The 19,376-nt window shown below is 37.3% G+C and overlaps 2 protein-coding genes across 2 annotated transcripts; one reads left to right on the top strand and one right to left on the bottom strand.

Annotated features, from left to right (window-relative positions):
• Positions 1 to 1,254: 1,254 nt before the first annotated feature.
• Positions 1,255 to 12,535, top strand: LOC127635368 (probable cationic amino acid transporter). The gene is made up of 7 exons (XM_052115352.1): positions 1,255 to 1,552; positions 2,788 to 3,024; positions 3,966 to 4,183; positions 4,305 to 4,451; positions 7,093 to 7,301; positions 9,766 to 10,616; positions 11,766 to 12,535. The coding sequence occupies exons 1-7, from the start codon at positions 1,255 to 1,257 to the stop codon at positions 11,972 to 11,974; spliced, it is 2,169 nt and encodes a 722-aa protein (XP_051971312.1). The 3' UTR covers positions 11,975 to 12,535.
• A 143-nt stretch (positions 12,536 to 12,678) lies between these two features.
• LOC127635382 (claudin-11-like) lies at positions 12,679 to 19,064 on the bottom strand. Its single transcript, XM_052115375.1, has 3 exons — positions 18,711 to 19,064; positions 16,930 to 17,094; positions 12,679 to 15,678 (listed from the first exon to the last, which is right to left on the bottom strand). The coding sequence occupies exons 1-3, from the start codon at positions 18,934 to 18,936 to the stop codon at positions 15,413 to 15,415; spliced, it is 657 nt and encodes a 218-aa protein (XP_051971335.1). The 5' UTR covers positions 18,937 to 19,064; the 3' UTR covers positions 12,679 to 15,412.
• Positions 19,065 to 19,376: the final 312 nt, after the last annotated feature.

Genomic DNA, 19,376 nt, shown 5'->3' with positions numbered 1-19,376 from the left:
TGGTGAAGTTTTGATTTCTTCCAACCCCAAGAAGTTTGCTGTTGCACCATTTTTTTTTTTAAATGTATGAATGGTACTGCCAACTTTGTCGATTGGAAATTGAAGTGCCTTGGAAATGTAATTTTAGCCATGGCCTTTTCTTGTGTAATGGCATAATCTCTTCTATTAGCTTTTGTGAAAGCGTATTTTTAATTGCATTTTAATTTTTTTTTTGCATAGAAATACATTTTTGCTTATGACACTAAACTAAAATTGTAAAACTTAAATAAGTGTGAGTGTAGAGTGATGGCTTAATTTTGTTTTAAAACAATTACATGTGTAGCCTTATATATTTAATCAACAGCTACATGTAATAGGGGTTAAATAATTATGAAATGGCTGTATTTAAAAAATAAATTAAAAAAATCCTGCAATTTAGGAATTATAGGTTATATATTCACACTATGACTTTGAATATGTCCCTCAACTGATAAGTGTGCCAAATGTGACAACCTACAGAAGAAGACATTTTAAGATAAAAAAATTTGCTTTATGGTTACATCTAAATTAACTTGCTTGATTAAAGTCAAACTGAACTTATATAATTTGTCTTTATCATAAGATTTTCATGAATCAGGCCCTTGAAAAATTAAATAACACAATATAATAACTACACACATTTTATGGACTTACTCTTCCATATGCCACAAAGATATGTTTTTGCTACAAAGTGAATAATTGTAATAAAGGCCATTCTAATAAATGATAATCCTACATTAAGTATAATAGTATAAGTATGTGCTAACAAGGACCACATTTATGGTTTGGTGTCAAAGACTGGTAGTAGACCCAACATGATGTTGTTGTGTGTCTGCCAGACATATTGAAATGATAATGTCTCAATTTAGGAATTCTTGCTATTTCAGCCTTACTGTTGGGGCAGTGAAAGTATGTAAAACAAAAACACTGATATGTGGGATATGTTTTCCTTGATTTAATTTTTGTAGGATGCCAAAGTCAATCCAATGCCATTGCTGTATAAAGCACTATGCTGATTGATCAACTCATGGATCTTTTCTGAGAGAGTGTGGGGAAGAGAGAGAGACAGAGAGCACGGGAAAGGAGGGAGCAACAATTAAGCAGAAGACAGACATACAAGACAAGTTTAGAGGAAACACCTGGAAAGAGGGACAGCGAGATCCCGATTGGGGAGGTGACACTGACATAGAGGACAAACCTCACACTTCTTTCATCCGAGTCTTCCTGTTGTGAAGGATGAGTGCTGTTTTTGCTAAACTGGACCCCAGGAGGATTGAGTGGGAGTCGTATTGGTATAGACTCCACTCACGAATCCTGCGCACTAAACCTGTGGACTCCATGCAAGAGGGCTCAGATGACCTCCATGGCACCAAGCTTGCCCGAGTGCTCACGACAGTGGATCTGGTGTCACTTGGGGTAGGCAGCTGCGTGGGTACTGGCATGTATGTGGTTGCCGGGCTTGTTGCTAAGGAAATGGCAGGGCCTGGCGTGATCTTGTCCTTCATCATTGCAGCTGTAGCATCCATTTTGTCAGGTGAGACTTTGTGGACAATTATTTCATATATGAAAATTTTGCATTAAAGTTTTTTAGCTTAAAAAATTCTATTAGTCCTGGTGTTCCAATATTTATGTTTTAGGCCTCTGATCTTTCCAGTCTACTTTCCAGTCACATGTTTTATGTTTTTCAAATGAACTCCAGAGAATGTTAGATAAGCCCACATGTCTGTTATTAAAGATAGCTTTTGCCATTTCTGACAAAGTATTTTTGAAATGCCTCAGAAAGTCAACCTCTGTTGGAGTTAAAGGAATAGTTGTCCCAAAAATAAAAATTCTCTCTTCAGTTTCTCACCCTCAGGCCAGTCTGTCTTCTGTAGAACACAAATAAAGATTTTTATAAGAATATCTCCGCTCTGTAGGTCCATGACAATGGAACTAAAATTAAAAAAGGAGTTGGACATTGATTAGTTTCTCACCCACGCCTATTCTATAGCTTCTGAAGAAATGGATTTAACCACTGGAGTCATATGGATTACTTTTATGCTGCCCTTATACGCTTTTTGTAGAGTCAAATTCTGTCCTCCATTCACTTGTATTGTATGGACCTACAAAGCTGAGATATTCTTCTAAAAATATTTGTTTGTGCTCTGCAGAAGAAAGAAGGTCATACACTTCTGGTATGGCCTGATGGTGAGTAAATGATGAGATCAATTTTAATTTTGAGTGAACTATTCCTTTAAGATCAGACCAGCAGACCAAAACTGGACTCATTAAGACACAGCTCCAGACCAAGACCAAACCACAAGACCCATACCAGGATCTTTCAGTCCAAGAAACAGGCTTTCCATTTGACACTCAATCAAGTTTTCACTCTATTTCTAATGTTTCCAATGAGTCTTCTAAAATAAATTAAAAAGAAAACCACCATAAATTATAGAAAATTTATGATTTGATATATACATGGTAAACCTGACTATAAATTCCTTTTCTAATGAAAAGGAAAAGCAAGAATCTTATACTCTCATGACATTTTGAGAAGTCTGATGTACTACATCATAGAGGACTAGATCCACTGAGACATCTTTATCCTATGTGGAGTTATTAAAAGATACTCAAAATAAACAGCAGTCTTTGTCTTAGACCATAAACTATGACCCAGATCCAGGCCTCAATGGTCAAAAGTCAATGGTCCAAGACAAATTTAAGAGACTGGCTTTAGTGTGTTTTCCTTATGAACTTGTCAAACAGCTAATCTCAGGGATTTTCACACAGGGGTCTGCTATGCTGAGTTTGGCGTGAGAGTGCCTAAGACGACAGGCTCCGCCTACACCTACAGTTATGTCACAGTGGGAGAATTTGTGGCCTTTTTCATTGGCTGGAATCTCATCCTGGAGTATCTGATTGGTACAGCGGCAGGAGCCAGTGCGCTAAGCAGCATGTTTGACTCTTTAGCCAATCACACCATCAGTCGCTACATGATCAACCATCTTGGAACGCTAAATGGCCTGGGTGGGTTTCTTTCATAGGAATCACAGCAATCAGATGCTTAAACTAATGGCAGTGACGGAAAGGTGCCATTGCACGCTAAGCCATTGCATGATGATTGGGAGTGCATTTTGTCTGATATCTGTGTTTCCACCTGACTACTTGAGTTTAATTAGCCGTGCTGTGTGGCAGGTGCTATTTTTGGGGATTTTCTCCCCAATTTGGAATGCCCAATTCCCAATGCGCTCTAGGTCCTCATGGTGACGTATTGACTCACCTCAATCCAGGTGGTGGAGGACGAATCTCAGTTGCCTCCGCATCTGAGACCGTCAATCCGCGCATCTTATCACAAGCCTAGTTGAGCGTGTTACCACAGAGATCTAGTGCGTGTGGAGGCTTCACGCTGTTCTCCACGGCATCCACGCACGACACACCATGCGCCCCACCGAGAGTGAGAACCACATTATAGTGACTACGAGGTGATAACCCAACGTGTCTCTACCCTCCCTAGCAACCTGGCCAATTGGTTGCTTAGGAAGCCTGACTGGAGTCACTCAGCATTCCCTGGATTCGAACTTGCAACTCCAGCGGTGGTAGTCAGCGTCTTTACTTACGGAGTTACCCAGGCCCTGGCAGGTTCCATTTACACCCAATGCAAATAGTCATTCTGTAGAAATATGTGTGAAAAAGTGTATATTACAGAGATATCTCATGTATAGTGGTCTCAGAAATTATTAAGCCACACACAGAGGTTTATCTTGATTAGATAGTTTTCCTGAAAAAAAAAGTTTGCTTGTGCTATCTCTTTAAAATAAATGCGTGTTGATATTTTGTCATCTACTACAATTACATTTATACATTTTTTATAGGTTGCTAAGTTTTCAAATACTTGTGTGGCCACTGTATTTTATTCAATAACAAATATACGTTTTGAGTAATTTGTTTCATCATGCTTCTCATGCCAGGTAAAGGTGAGGAATCTTACCCAGACCTGCTGGCTCTGTTGATCGCCATGATGGTGACTGTGATTGTGGGTTTAGGGGTGAAGAACTCATTGAGCTTCAATAATGTGCTGAATGTGGTTAACTTGGTTGTGTGGGTCTTCATGGTGCTGGCTGGCCTTTTCTTTCTTTCTGGAGCCAACTGGGAGGATGGAAGGTTTCTACCCTATGGCTGGTCAGGGGTAAGAATGTTGACTATTAGGTGTAAAAAATGTATTACTCTACCTTTCTGTTTTTGAGTGTGATGTTTGGCAAAATTACCATTTTAACATAAGATAACAGTAAATAATGTGTGCTCTGTAGGTCATGCAAGGAGCTGCAACATGTTTCTATGCCTTTATTGGCTTTGACATTATCGCTACCACAGGCGAAGAGGCCAAGAACCCCAACACTTCCATTCCATACGCTATAACAGCCTCTCTCATCACCTGTCTCACAGCATACGTCTCTGTGAGTAAATTGACTCATCTCATATCTGAACATTGCATTGTCTGCTGCTATCTTAACTGTGTTTATCTCAATTGACCTGTTTGTCTATATAAAACAAAAAAGCAATATTTAAAAGATGCTTTTTTTGAAGCAATGTAAAGTGAATAGCTGTTTCCCAAATGATGCACTATGCACTAACAATATACACTACGCACTCAGCCATGTAGTGTATGAATTTTTAAAGCGTAGTATAGTTCAAAATGGAACACATAACAGATGTTTACTTCAAGGAAGCATTGCCGTTTAACAGCTGATGGAAGTGTTGTTTCAAACATATGCAATGTGTTGCCTCTAGCTTTACCTCTCAGCCAACCTCAGTTCAAAACTTGCATCTCAAACAACATACATATTCACACAGCGTGAGGTGATGGTTAATCATTCAACTTAGATTTGTAAGGTGCTGTCTTCAAGTTTCACTAGTTGCTACATTCTTCATCATTTACAATGGTTTTGTCAGACCAGCAATGCAGCCAGGTCACCCTGCCCCATCCCCAACATATGGCAAGCTGCGAGCATGGAGTACATTAAGTGTCCAACATTCCACACTTGTTTTGATGGTTGAGGAAGTGCATCATCCGGGTACTCATAGTACACTCCTTTTTGTTGCATTTGGCAAATTTAGACCACATGAAATTGTTGCAAATGCAATTTTATTTCCAGGTGCTGTATTTCGTATTGTGCATATAGACATATTGGTGCATCAAAACGAGAAATTTGGGCAAGACATATCAAAGGGCTTGTCCTTTTTTTGACAAAGCTAATACAACCTTGATGTCACAGCCCAGAAAATGCATGATTCATTACCAGTTAGCTTCTTGCTATTGCTGGTACATTGCAGATGATATTAGTGAGAGGGAAAATTCTCATTCTAGAGGGCATTTTTTTTTATTATATAAATTACTATATGCCTCTGTGTACAATATGAGACACGTGATTAACTTTTTGTCCATTTTATTTATGTCTGCTAAAAACTTGCAGAACACAAGCATATAGATGGCCTCAAAGCTAACAGACATTAGCCTAGTTTCCATCCACTTTTTGCACTATTTGATTATTGACAAAGTGAAAATGCATAAAGAAAGTTTGGGAAATGTGCCGCCATCTGCCTGTTTCCATTTAAATGGCCTTTCATCGATAAAAATGGTGTGCGTGATGACATCATGAAAAACCACTTTGTCGCATAAGTTTTGGTTTATCGCAAAATAAATCTGCCCTGAAGCCGTTTCCATACAGAAATGTGTGATTATCGCTAATTGTGTACCTTTCGCCTCCCAAATGTCCCTAATTTTTTTCCTCCGAAGTTTTGTTAAAATGAGGACAGTATTGAGAAAATTCATTGAAATTATTCAGCTTACTGTCATTTTAATTTCACAAATAAATGCAATCAGAAGAGGAGGAATTGCAATCAAAAGGGAACAGTTGCCCTTCTGATAGGACTGTAATATTGGTCCTCCTGATGTTGCGTCTATCGCAGGTTGCCTCCAGTTCTGACCCAAAAGTGAATCACCATGGCCCTGTTCAAGCTGGCAATCTGCACCAAGTAGTGGGGGAAACTTTCAGGGTTAGTATAAGGTCCATCCATCGATGTGTATATGCTGTGTGCACAATTATTAAAGAAAAATTTCATTTGTTCTCCGTGCACTTGTCGATGTTCACTCCTGGAAGTGTCATGTTTGCAGCATCGGATCTATTTGCCGTTAAGATCAATCCATAATCACGTACAATAAATTGGCTTTCAAGGATGTACACGTCGTCATGATTAACACAGGCTAAGGATTGGGGTAAATTCTATCATGTGACAACATTTTTGCGTTAATGCCAATTCTCTCGACAAAAAGTTTTTCCAAACCAGTTTTTCGCTACATTTTAAGATTCTACATAGAGTTTATGCACTAGAGTTAAACAGAACTTGTGAAATTTTTGCGATAATTTGTGTTTCCATCAGCTATATTTTAATGAGCTAAAACTTTTTTGCAAAAAATCCTCGGATGGAAACGTAGTTAATGACAAAAAGCCACAAAACTCAATTCTGATTTCAGGGGGTCAACTCATCGATTTCAACTCATCTTCTATTGTTAAAGTGCCAGATTTGATAGAATAAATATTTACAGGACATTGCATAAGAATATATGCATGAGAGATATTAATTTTCCAGTCTACACTACACATTCAAATGTTGCAATAAATCATTCAAGCATTTCACACCTGGATTATGATTTATTTAAATCCTCCTCCCTAGAGGTCTAATCCTGACCCTGGAGCTGAGGTGAGATCTGAAGACCCATTTCAAATTTTAATCTGAAACCTACTTCCCTCTTGCTCTCTCAAGATTAAATGTGTTTTAGGACAGTTCTTCACACTACAGTGCACGATAGAATTGAATTAGTCATCCTACAACTCCCAACCATAGTCACACCTATCAATTGGCAGATCTGGAATGAGAGGAATTCTAGGATGCCTTTCCTTTCCAAACCAGCACTAATCATCATAAACCAGCTTGGACCAACATGGAAATTCATGCTGGCCTAATCTGGTCTTTTCCGCAATGTATTGTGACAAACTGCAAGGTAAAATTATTTTAAACAGTTTTTTTATGTCTTAGGTGAGTGTGATTTTGACATTGATGTTGCCATACAACCTAATTGATGAAGATGCTCCGCTAATGGAGATGTTTGCAGTACATGGCTTCCTAGCAGGGAAGTATATTGTAGCTGTGGGAGCGGTTGCAGGACTCACAGTTAGCCTTCTGGGATCCCTGTTCCCTATGCCGAGAGTCATCTATGCCATGGCAGGAGATGGTGTGCTCTTTAGGTAGGTGTGTGGCAGTGCTGGGTCAGAGGACGTTCACACCAAATGCATTTTTGCATCTGTCCGCGCTGTTTTTCAATTGTTTTATTACAGATGGACGTCCTTGACTGTTGCAGCGCTTCTCTGTTTTTTTTACATCCTGTCTCATAGTGAAAACTGACTCTACGTACATTTTTGCTAAACTTATTATACATGTCTCCAGGTACAATTCCCTGCCATTTACAGGAGAAATGAACACTAGAGGCGCAACAGCAACTGTGTGTTTTATTCACTTTCACTCAAATCATGACTTCTCTATTACTCAGAACCTGCCATTTCATGATATCGACACTCTAACAATACATTTTAATGCTTTTATTACAGACCCACCTACATAAATAAATACACTTATTCCAACATGATTAGCTTGTGTCATGATTAGCTCACCTGATAGGCCATCCGATTTAGAGACAATCACGATTCAAGTCCAGCCATGAACTCATAACAGTCATAGAGGTGGCACGAAATGATGTGGTTCAGAAAATAATATTTTTTATATGATATTTTTCATATAACACTTACGATTAGGTTTAGGCCTTGATTTGGAAAGGGTGTCTTTTTTAACGTCTCATTTATATTATAAAACACTATTGGTTAGGTTCAGGTTAAAGTATAACGTTAAGGAGGTATGTTTAAAAGAACATCCATCTAAAATTCAACTTAAAACTTCGTCTGAATACGACACCATTTTACTCATTTTTGGCGCCCCCAGCTGGAAATTTCACTGGAAAACTGCAGCCATACATGTTATACAGCAAGTGTATTATTAATTGCAAAAATGTTGTCATGTTCACGTAAATTTCATGAGATCAGGCTAAAAGAAATGTAACTCTTAAAAAGCATCTCAAGACATTTATGGTGCTGCAAATAGTTTTTTTAGCACGAGGACACATTTGGTGTGAAGTTGCTCAAAAAGTGTAATCCTCTACAAATTACTAATTACTTATCTACAAATTTTAATCAGAATACTTTACTGTTTACTTCATAACTTAATACTTTATAAAACTCCTAACATTCATTATTTGACTCTCCAGTGCTGGAACAGGGCTAAAACAAAGTGTGAATATAGGTCTGACTGTGCAAGACTGTAGTTTGAAGTAATCACTTTCCTTTGCATGATACATTGACTGCATTTATACAATATCCTATCTTGGCATTAGCTAGCTAGCCAGCTTTATCAATAGCTGTTAGCTAAATTTGGTGGATGATGACAGTAGCTGTTTATAAAATAGACTGTACATTATAAATATGTTGACACATTTCAGTATTGATGTGATTTCATCACAACTGTCATTTTGATACATCGATTCGCTATAGTTTTATAATAATTGAATGTATATATATTCTGTATAAACAAGTGACGTTACACTAATGAATGGAGCTTTTTGCATGATCTTGAACATTGTTTAGCATTCATTTAATGTCTTATTGTATTTTTCCTTGCTGAATAATTACAGATTAACATAGTTTATGAAAGTTACTGTGCAGGCAAGTTGAAGTTAACTAAAATTACACAGATCAATCGTTATGGCACTATATTTCACATGCTTTGCAGTTATGTAAGCTTACCTGTCCAATAAGAAGAATTCCAATTCAGGGTCAGTTGTGATCCCCAAAACTGAATGAAGGTTCCTCCAGGAATCAAATGCCCTTCTGATGTTCAATCTAGTTTTCGCTCGACCACGATAACGGTCCCGTTAGCCAGACGGGATTCAGTAGATAATTTGTCTTACTTTTTTTGGAGTTTGTATAGGAGTCGGTGTTATGCTGGGTGCCGAACGTGTGCTGGATTCCATCTCTAAGACAATATTACCTAGTGCTGCAGTTGGTTGTCGCTTTTGAATAGCGGAAGAGAAGCTACTGTCTGAGGCAAGGCTCTCAGGAGCGTGCATAAACGTCACATTCTTTGGATTTTCCCAGCAAAACCGACCCGCTCCCTTCGCATGAAAATCAGTCTACAGGCTTTAATAGGCTAGGAAGTCCGGGAAGGGCTAATTTTTTTAAGTCGCATTACAAACCGTTCACACATTGGCAAAAAAGGTGAATATTACATGAAAATTGTTACATATTGCACCTCCAATATAATTAATTTCAAGTGCTTTCCTTATTATTTTAGTTCATAAAACTCAAAATGTGTTTCAAAGTGAATCAAAATGATGGAGCAGGTCACATATAGTTTTAGAAATAACTGTAACTCAAGTAATATAAATGTAACGTACCTGAAAGTCATGAATTGTAATCTAATAAAAGTAATTTTAAATGTAATCATTTCCACTTCTTTTGACTAAAAAGTAATAAGATTCAACAAGTCACTTTCTAATCATGTTATACCAAACACTGGTGTGTGGGTTCCTTTTTGTCCAGCTTGTAATACTGGTATCTTCACATTCATTTAATCCCTTATGAAGTCCATTTGTGTGTATTTCAGGTTCCTGTCCTTTGTGAGTCCCCGCACAGAGACCCCCGTGGTGGCCTGTGCTATATCAGGGTCTCTGGCTGCTCTGTTGGCTCTTCTGGTTAGTCTGAGGGACCTGATCGAGATGATGTCCATCGGGACACTTCTGGCCTACACGCTGGTCTCGGTGTGCGTGTTGCTTCTACGATATCAGCCTGATAGAGATGATTTCACCAGCTTCCTCACCGAGGAGGAAGAGGTAGAAAGAAAGAGGAAGGAGGAAATGATGGAAGCTAGTGAGAAGAACATGTACTCACCTATGAATGATGGTGGGGAAGAGTGTGGCAACCTCCCCTCAAAGGGAGATGATGAAACGCTAATTGGAAAGTCAGACTCTGGGGGCTACCAATCAGAGAGCTCGGAGTATGGGGCTGGAGACAACGGTATAGAGGTAGACGACTCTGATGGCGCCCTGACTAGACTCTTGAAACGTGTGTTGGGATCGCACTATTACACTTTACAGATGCGCTTAGGCCTGCCGAACTCGGCCGATAGGCCCACGCCTGCAACAGGACGCACTGTCACTTCCTGTGTCCTCCTTTTCTTTGTCCTGACCTTCTTCCTCTGGACTCTAGTCATTTATGGTTTCGAGCGGGTTTCAAGAGGAGCTCGCTGGGCTCTAATGCCTTTTATACTGATTGTAATTGTCATCATGGTTACTTTGTTTATTATTATTCTTCGGCAGCCGGAGAACCCTAAAAAGCTGCCATACATGGCACCTTGTGTTCCCTTTGTGCCCACAGCTGCAATGTTGGTGAACATTTACCTCATGCTAAAACTGTCCAGCATCACCTGGGTGCGCTTTGTAGTATGGTGCTCACTAGGTATGCCAGATCTCCTCTCATATTCAAAAAAACACTCCAAATGTTCCTGTAATATATCAACTGTTTGTCCCGAAACATACTCTATGCAAGTTGGTGAGTGCAAACCATTCTAACTCCATAAACTTTATTGTAAGCGTTTCTAATATTCTCATTATTAGCCAGAATTCCTCCAAGGTCACTTGTCTCATTCAGGTTAACTGCAGTCATGGTGAAGCAACAGTTTGAAGACTTTTTAAATCTCAGCAAGTTAGTTAAGCTATTGAACTGTTTAAAGTTACCTGAATAATTACACATCTGATGAGGTGGCAGACATTTGAAGATCATTTTATCAAATTTTTGTGTATTGACATTTGTTAATGCCATGGTGACATAAGGCACACTGAGTATGTACAACTGCATTTGAGTACTTGCATAGTGTATTTTTCTGGCCTTAAAGGAATATTCAACCAAAAATGAAAATTCTCCCATCATTTACTCACCATCATGCCATTAATACAAACGATTTGCTTAATACAAACTTTTAAAAGATTTTTAGAGGAATATTTCAGCTCTGTAGGTCCTCACAATGAAAGTGAATGGGTACCATAATTTTGAAGCTCCAAAAGCACATAAAGGCAGCATAAAAGTAATCCAAACAACTCCAGTGGTTAAATCCATATCTTCAGAAGCTATATGATAAGTGAGGCTGAGAAAAAGATCAACATTTAAGTTTTACTCTAAGTCTCCACTTTCACGATTTACAATCTCCATGCATATTGCCACCTGCTGGGCGGGGGGGTAATTACTAGTTAAAAATGACTTAAACATTTTATCTGTTTCTCACTCAAACAACATTTTTATTTTTGGGTGAACTATTCCAAATGATGAACACAGAATTTTTAAACAAAAACAGATGGGTGGTTTACTGCTCACGTCTCTGTAGAACCGGTAAGTTCAAGGAATTCTATGGAAGCTCCGACTTGAGTGTCGTGATGTCATGTTAAAAGAAACAAAATAGAACTCTTTTTGTGTCCCACAGAAGAAAATAGTGGAAGTCACAAGGGTTGGGAACAACAAAAGGCTGAGTGAATAATGACAAAATGTTTATTTTGGAGTTGATTTTCCCTTTAACTTTGCACACTGTCTCCTCTCTGCTTTTCCTCCTCACAGGTGTACTGATCTACTTTAGTTACGGGATGTGGAACAGCAACCTGGAACTCAGTGCTAGAGAAGAAGCAGCTCATGCCAGCTCTTACCAGAGGTATGATGCAGAAGTCGATGACACCTTCAATGTGGATGAAGACTTCCAACCTCAGGAGGACGATAGAGAGAAGGAACAGTACCAAGGTTGGGCAGCTGAGGAGAGCAGCTATCAGTAACAGAATCAACATGACGAACAGAGATCCTCCTACAACAATCACAATTACCGAGGCAAAGGCAGGACCAACAAAGGCTTTGACGAGCTGGTCAATGAAGAATATTCACCTGAGTGAGAATTCTAAACTAAGCTGCTGTCTCGGAAGAGGATGGATTTAAGTGCCTATGATTTTTCCAAAAAGGATGTGTTCCTGGTTCCTTCTATCAACTAGTCAGGAGTTAGAAGTTAGTTTTAGTTCTGGGGTTTGGGGAAAAAAATACGTATTAACCTATCATTTCCCTCTGATTTTGACGTTCCCAAAATAAAAATTCTGTCATCATTTACTCACCCTCATGTTGTTCCAAACCCATGACTTTCTTCTGCGGAACACAAAAGGAGATATTAGGCAGTATGTTAGTCTCGGTCACTATTTACTTCCATTGAATTTTTCTCCATACAATGAAAAAATCATATGGATTTGAATTCCGTGGGTGTACTCTCCCTTTAATGGTTAGTGTTTGTTTGACAGGAAAGTTATTCCAAAGAAAAACAAAAAGGAACTAATCGTTATTGGCAAAATCATAGTCACCAGATTTGCTATGATTTCCTAATCATACCTAGTTATTACATTTTTTGTGTATTTCTTAGTGTATTCTAAGTGTCTAAATACACTTAGTGTATAGTGTATTTCTTCCTCAACTCATTTTCAAATTTGTATTGATTTGATTTTGAACATGTACTCCTCAAATATACTTGCACCTTTGTGACAGATATGTGACATATCTTGAAGGAGGTTTAGACATGCAAACAGTATGCTGTTTCAATGTTGTTTTAATTGCGCTGTTAAATTGAAATGTTCACCCAGTTCTCTTGAGAGCATTTCTTTACTTTTAGAGCTGTTGCTTATTGTATGTTGTACAGCTCTCAAAACATAGTGTCTTATTAATGGAAAACTCAGGATGCCTCTACATGAAACTTTCTCAAAAGATGCATTGAATGGACTTTTCACCTTACACCATCTCCACAGCTGTGTTTGATCAAAAATCTCAAGCTCTCCCTAGAATTTGGAGGGAAATATTATGATTGGCTCCCTGCGAAAGCTTAATAGCTCTCAAAATATTTTGCAACACTGATATCAAATTCTTTCTAGGTTGGTTTGTAGAAATGTATTACTGATGTGGTTTTCCCCCTTGTTTAAGTTTGCATGAGGATATTTACATTTCTTCCTTTCAGTTATGTGCGTAAAATCATTCCGATTCAGAACACACACTGAGAGATCAAGAGCTACATTTGTTTGGAAAGAATATACAAATATATTTAAAATGAAATATTAAAATTATTTTACAAACACAAATGGTGTCTTTTTGTGCCATCAGCCATAACCATAGCAAGGACTTAAAAGAGTACTTTGTGGTCTTATGTTTTCATTTAAATGTAGATATAACACGAGGCAGCGTGTCACAGCTGGAGCAGAAAATTACATTCGTTTTAAAGCATATCACTTAACAACACAATCAAAATGCATAACACAGTGGATATTCCAAGAACTGTTAAGAGCTCACAATCCCAATTAAAAGCACAGGGAGGATACACTAATGCTTTACTATAATGAATCATTCACTGACCACATGAGTAAAATGACACATAAATGATGACAAGTTTTCCTTTTGCAGATATCAAATGCTGAAGTTCTGGGAGGTTATGTACAGGATGCTGAGAAGAGCTTTCCAGGAAAACAGTGCAAATGACATCTGGTCATTCATCCTCACTGGTTTCCTGTCTTTCTAGTCTGTCTGTCTATCTATCTTTCTGTCTGACAGAGCAAGGGTTCATCTAACACATGCTATGCTAAAGGACATTTGTGAAGGCTGTGAGCTAATAACTCATCTTATTATGCACAAGTTTTAGTTTTTTGGTAGAATTTAATGTTAACACATGGGTAGTTGACAGCAATGCAACTGCACAGTGTGCAGTGTTGGATAAGTTACTCAAAAAAAGTACTACTTTAAAATTGTAATCAGATTATTGACTTTACTGGTAACTCAATTTAAAAAGTAATCACATTACTAATTAATTACTATTAAGTTACAATTTTCACAGAAACGTTTTTGCTTTTACCGCTCAACAAATTCTAAATAATGTCTATTTTTCCTTCTTTTACATTAACACTTAAGGGGGGGATATGCCCTTAAAGGAATAGTTCATCCATTCAGCACATACCCATAACATTCTCTCATCATTTACTCACCCTTGTGGCATCCCAGATGTGTGACTTTCTTGCTTCTGCTAAACACAAACAAAGATTTTTTGAAGAATGTCTCAGCTTTGTAGGCCCATACGATGCATGTGAATGGTGACCAAAACTTTGAAGCTCAAAAAAGAACATTAAGGCAGCAAAAATGAAATCCGTAAGACTCCAGTGGTTAAATCCATGTCTTTTGAAGCAATACGATAGGTGTGGGTGAGAAACAGATCAATATTTAAGTCTGTTTTACTTACAAAGCAGAGATGTTCTTCAAAAAATCTTTGTTTGTGTTCAACAGAAGAAAGCCAGTCATGTATCTGGGATGGCATGATGGTGAGTAAATTATGTTTTTGGTTGAACTATTCCTTTAAGTTGCCACAGGAATGCAAACAGATGTTTTAATGAATGAAATTCATGTTTTAAATGCATTCTACATATTATTATAGAAATACTCTATGTGTAACCCAAGTAATGAAATGTAAAATAATTATCTTAATTGACAGTCTGTAACTGTAATCTGATTACAAGAAATATAATGTGCTACTTTTATTACTTTACTTTGTAACCAGGCAGTGACATGCATCAAAAACTACTTAAAAAACATTTTCTAATTCAGCTGTAACCACCATAGACATCAACGGGGACATGTCCTCTCCAAAATTCAGATTAGTGTTTGAACAATATGGGTTTTTCAATGAAAGATTGTTAAAATTTTTACATTTGGCCTACCCAGTATTGAACATTTGGTTGCATCCTTGATTATAACCTACAATATTAGAATTAAAAAGTCCATTTAATTCTAATTTGTAATTTGTCAACTACCCATATACTGTAAATATTCAATTCTTGTCATTGGATGCAAACATAGAGGAATATGTTGACTTACAATCAACTGAAAAAAATGTGCTGAGGAAAGAGGGAACTGTATTTCCCCTTGGATTGATTTCAATGTCTGTTTAAACAAAGCCTTTCACGTTCAGACGTCTGAGAATTTTAGCCAAAAAAAACCCAAAAAAAAAACAACAGTCTCAACCAAATTCTGTTCCCTCCCAATCTTCTCATGACTGGAGTCAAAACATCGCAAAGGAAAACAAATTCCTCACATAGTGTATTTCATTGGTGTGTGAGTTTGCATGTATGTGTGTATGTCTGCCCAAAGCCCTTTTTGAGGTATAAGCCTGAAGTCTTATCCAGTGTGTATATCTGTCTCCAATCTCAAACATGTGCACTCTTGGCATGACTGTTATATATAGGAGGGCCGGAGTTGGTAACTCCACTGTGTTTTGAGTAGTAGTAGTGGTGGTTTTCAGGATTCTGAGTTAGGCCATCGCCCCTTGAACAACAAGTCATCACCGCGCCGCCAAAAAAACAGAGGGCTGAACCGACCCAACCAGCATACAGAGAGAACCCAAATGACATCAGACCGTCCTCGTGTAGTGCACCAATAGGGAACCACACAGTCGACACCATCCCACATAGAGCTAAAGAGAGAGGGAGTATGCACATAATATCTAATCATATTTTTTTAAATAGCAACAGTACCATATTTTTAGACCACATTTACATGCACGTGAAAATTGGTATGACTGACTGCCATAAACAGATTAAACCAATATACTGGTTTCAGAATAGACAGTTGGTATATGCTTGTATTAATCGTAATTATGCATCATCCACTGTTCATTTCTATCTTTGCATGTCTAAACAAAATATAAGAGTGTTACGTCAATTTTGAAAATTCAAGCTATCGAAAAAAAAAAATTGAGTGAAAATGACAAATGCCAAAACAACAAAATGAAGACAAATGGGTGAAACCACCTTAAAGTGATCCAGTTTCAACAAAAATGAAAATTCTATCATCATTTACTCATCCATTGTCATACCAAACATGGATGACTTTCATTCTTTCGTGGAACACAAGAGACATTGTTTTAGGCAGAAAGTTATCCTCATTCATTTACTGTACATTCTTGCTTTTTTTCATACAATGAAAGTGAACGGTGTCAGAAGATAAAATTCTACTTAATGTATCCTTTTGTGTGCCACAGAAGAAAAAATGTAATGTGGGGTTTAGAACAACATGAGGGAGAGACACATCATTTTCCTTTTTGGGTGAACTATCCCTTTAAGAGTATCATTTTTGTTTTACTAACAATTCATTTAAATAAATGGCATGAGCGAGCATCTTCAGTATTTCCACAAGAGAATAGTGGAAGAAAGAATGTGCATATCGTTGTTTAATCAGAATTGCTTTTATCATGTATTCAGAAACATAAAAGCCTAAAGCTGTTGAACACGTAAACATGAAACATCCCTCATTATAACATAACAAATTCTAATGAATATAGGAATATTATTATGCATGCAAATATAGATCAGAATAACAAACTACCTAACAAGCCATCAAAAAATGTGATGGTCTACAAAATTGTAAACCAAATGCAAAGAACCGACTGTTTAGTTAACGTAGAAACAATTTAATATTGGACAGCAGACCATGTCAGACTCTTCCCACTGTAACAGGGTAAAGGAAATCTCTGGATGTTTCAAAATGACATCAGTCAAGGCCTTTTAAGCCCTGCTGAAATGCAAGTTGAAAGCAGGACTGCAGGGAGGATGTGAGCAACCACAGGATAACCTGTTGTAGGCCTATCTTTCAGCTCTTTTATTTTAGCTTTGGGGGTGCTCTATAATATTTCACAGCAATATGATGGAAATGACCGGATACTCACATATAAACAGTATAAGGAGTCCTCCAAGGACTGCTCGTTTGCATTTGGTGTCCTCGGTCTCTTCGCTCAGTTTGACGCATGGCATTGCCAGGAGCACGAGCGCCAGAGAGGGCAGACCGAGCAGAGAGGCGGAAACCATCAGAGCGCGAGACGTCTGGATGTAAGCTTGCAAAACAAGAGCCAAATACACACAGTAAGACATATCCACGAATAATGGATCAGCAGGGGGAATGCTCTGTAAGACCATAAATTGAGAATGTTATTTTATCTGTGACTGTAACCCATTCATAGCACAATTTAATTAATAAATATGGGTTATTAAAGAAATTACAGGTAATTAATGGAAATAATAATTTTGTATATATATATATATATATATATATATATATATATATATATATATATATATATATATATATATATATATATATACACTTATTTATGTATACATTTTTTCTTACATGTTAATACAATTTGTATTCAGGAAATGTAGAAAACAGCAACTGTGAATAATGATACAAATACAATCATCAGTTTTAATAATTAATGTAGAAAATAAAATTTGGCCAACAACTGCAAAAACTTTAAGGGATAGTTCACCCCAAAATGAAGGTTCTCTTATTTACTCACCCTCATGCCATCCCAGATGTGTATGACTTTCTTCTGCTGAAGTCAAATGAAGATTCTTAGAAGTAGATTTCAGCTCTGTTGGTCTGAATGGGTACCAATATTGTGAAGCTCCAAAAAGCATATAAAGACAGCATAAAAGTAATCCAGTGGTTTAATCTTCAGAAGCAATGTAAGTGGTGATGAGAAACAGATAAATATTTAAGTAATTGTTAACAATCAATCTACACTTTAACGTTATTAAATGTGGGGGCATTCACATTCTTCATGCATATCGCCACCAACTGGGCAGCGAGGAGATTTTACAATATAAAAAGCACTTAAATATTGATCAGATTCTCACACAATTATCACATTGCATCTGAAAACATGGATTGACCCACTGGATTTGTATGGATTACTTTTATGCTGCCTTTGTTTGCTTTTTCTAGTCATCATTCACTTGCATTGTGAGAGCTAAAATATTCTTCTAACATCTTCGTTTGTGTTCAGCAGAAGAAAGAAAGTCATACACATCTCAATCAAATCACTTTACTCTCACTCAACCATATACACAAGTGCAACAGTGTGTGAAAGTCTTTGGTGCAGTTCTGAGCAACATAGCAGTCATGACAATTACAATAAACATCTGATTTACACATTAACACAGTTTACACATCGGTTACACAAAAAGACAAAAAAGAATAGAATTAATCAGTGTAATCATGTTATCAGTGGAAACAAATATTAAGTGTTGTGTTGACATTCACCTGTAGGTTGATAGTCAGTTGCAAGTGAGTTATTAAGAGAAGTATAAAATGTGAGTCCTGTCTGAGGCTAATAAAGTGTGGTGGCATGAGGGTGAAAAAATTATGTTTGGATGAACTATCACTTTAACACTTTGTGGCATTTACGAACAATTTAATTAACGTTAAACAATAAACGATAATCAAATTATTATTAGTTTATATAAAATGCAACATTTTAGACCTTTGAAAAAAAAAACATATCTGAAAGTTAAACAAAATCTAAACCAACTATTGATCTGTTTTAATGTTTCGTGCATTTGGAAATTCATTTATATTACGCCAAAGATTAAATACAAATTTCTGTAAAAATAAAACGTAAAGGTATGGATATAAACGGGTTACCATGGAATATTCACTGTTGCTCACCAGGTATTTCCAGGATCTGATTGAGTGAGATACAGTGGTAAAGAGCGGTCGAGATGACGCACTCTGTCCACAAGCCCTTCGTCTCCAGCTCATCCATCTTCCTGCAGGTGTGCATGCCATATTTACAGGTCACCACCCAGTCATTTGTTGAGGTCGCAATTATAATACAAGTCCAGCCGATGCAGCTCATTAAAAACCCACAGAGCAGACGACAGCTATGCGACATTCTGCAAAAAGGACAATGTAAAAAACTACTTCTTTAAGTTTAAAAGTAATGCAAAATCTTAAAACAAAAATGCGCTGTTTATATAAAGATTAATCGTTACAATTCATGTAAAAAGCTGGATACGTTTAAAATTCAACCAGTATGAAAATGCAGTTTAAAACACAAACCCAATCGTAAATTCACTTTAATATAGTGGGCATGTGAGGCGCGAGACCCCAGAGAACTTTCAGCCAATCAGATGATGATCAGCCAGAACGTCACAATGGCCTTCCCTCAAAGCCTCGAGAATAACACATTTTATTTATTGCGATACTAATCCGTTTCTGTTGTAATTTATCTCTCATTTTTTTTTTTTACAATTGTTAGGCTCTTCGTGATATAAAAAATCTACCAAAATTCCATTTGTTTTCTTCTTCCGGTTCAAGTCAGCCGACCATAAC

The sequence above is a fragment of the Xyrauchen texanus genome, chromosome 42 (genome assembly GCF_025860055.1).
Source record: "Xyrauchen texanus isolate HMW12.3.18 chromosome 42, RBS_HiC_50CHRs, whole genome shotgun sequence".
Lineage (NCBI taxonomy): Eukaryota > Metazoa > Chordata > Actinopteri > Cypriniformes > Catostomidae > Xyrauchen > Xyrauchen texanus.
Note: the sequence above shows the minus strand (reverse complement) of the source record. Positions and strands in the feature narration are given on the sequence as shown.

Coding starts and splice junctions, on each gene's coding strand:
- LOC127635368 (XM_052115352.1), top strand. CDS start 1,255: ATGAGTGCTGTTTTTGCTAAACTGGACCCCAGGAGGATTGAGTGGGAG. Junction 3,025..3,965: donor TGGAACGCTAAATGGCCTGG/GTGGGTTTCTTT, acceptor TTCTCATGCCAG/GTAAAGGTGAGGAATCTTAC. Junction 4,452..7,092: donor GTCTCACAGCATACGTCTCT/GTGAGTAAATTG, acceptor TTTATGTCTTAG/GTGAGTGTGATTTTGACATT.
- LOC127635382 (XM_052115375.1), bottom strand. CDS start 18,936: ATGTCGCATAGCTGTCGTCTGCTCTGTGGGTTTTTAATGAGCTGCATC. Junction 17,095..18,710: donor TCAGATCCTGGAAATACCTG/GTGAGCAACAGT, acceptor TTGTTTTGCAAG/CTTACATCCAGACGTCTCGC. Junction 15,679..16,929: donor ACTCCTTATACTGTTTATAT/GTGAGTATCCGG, acceptor CTCTCTCTTTAG/CTCTATGTGGGATGGTGTCG.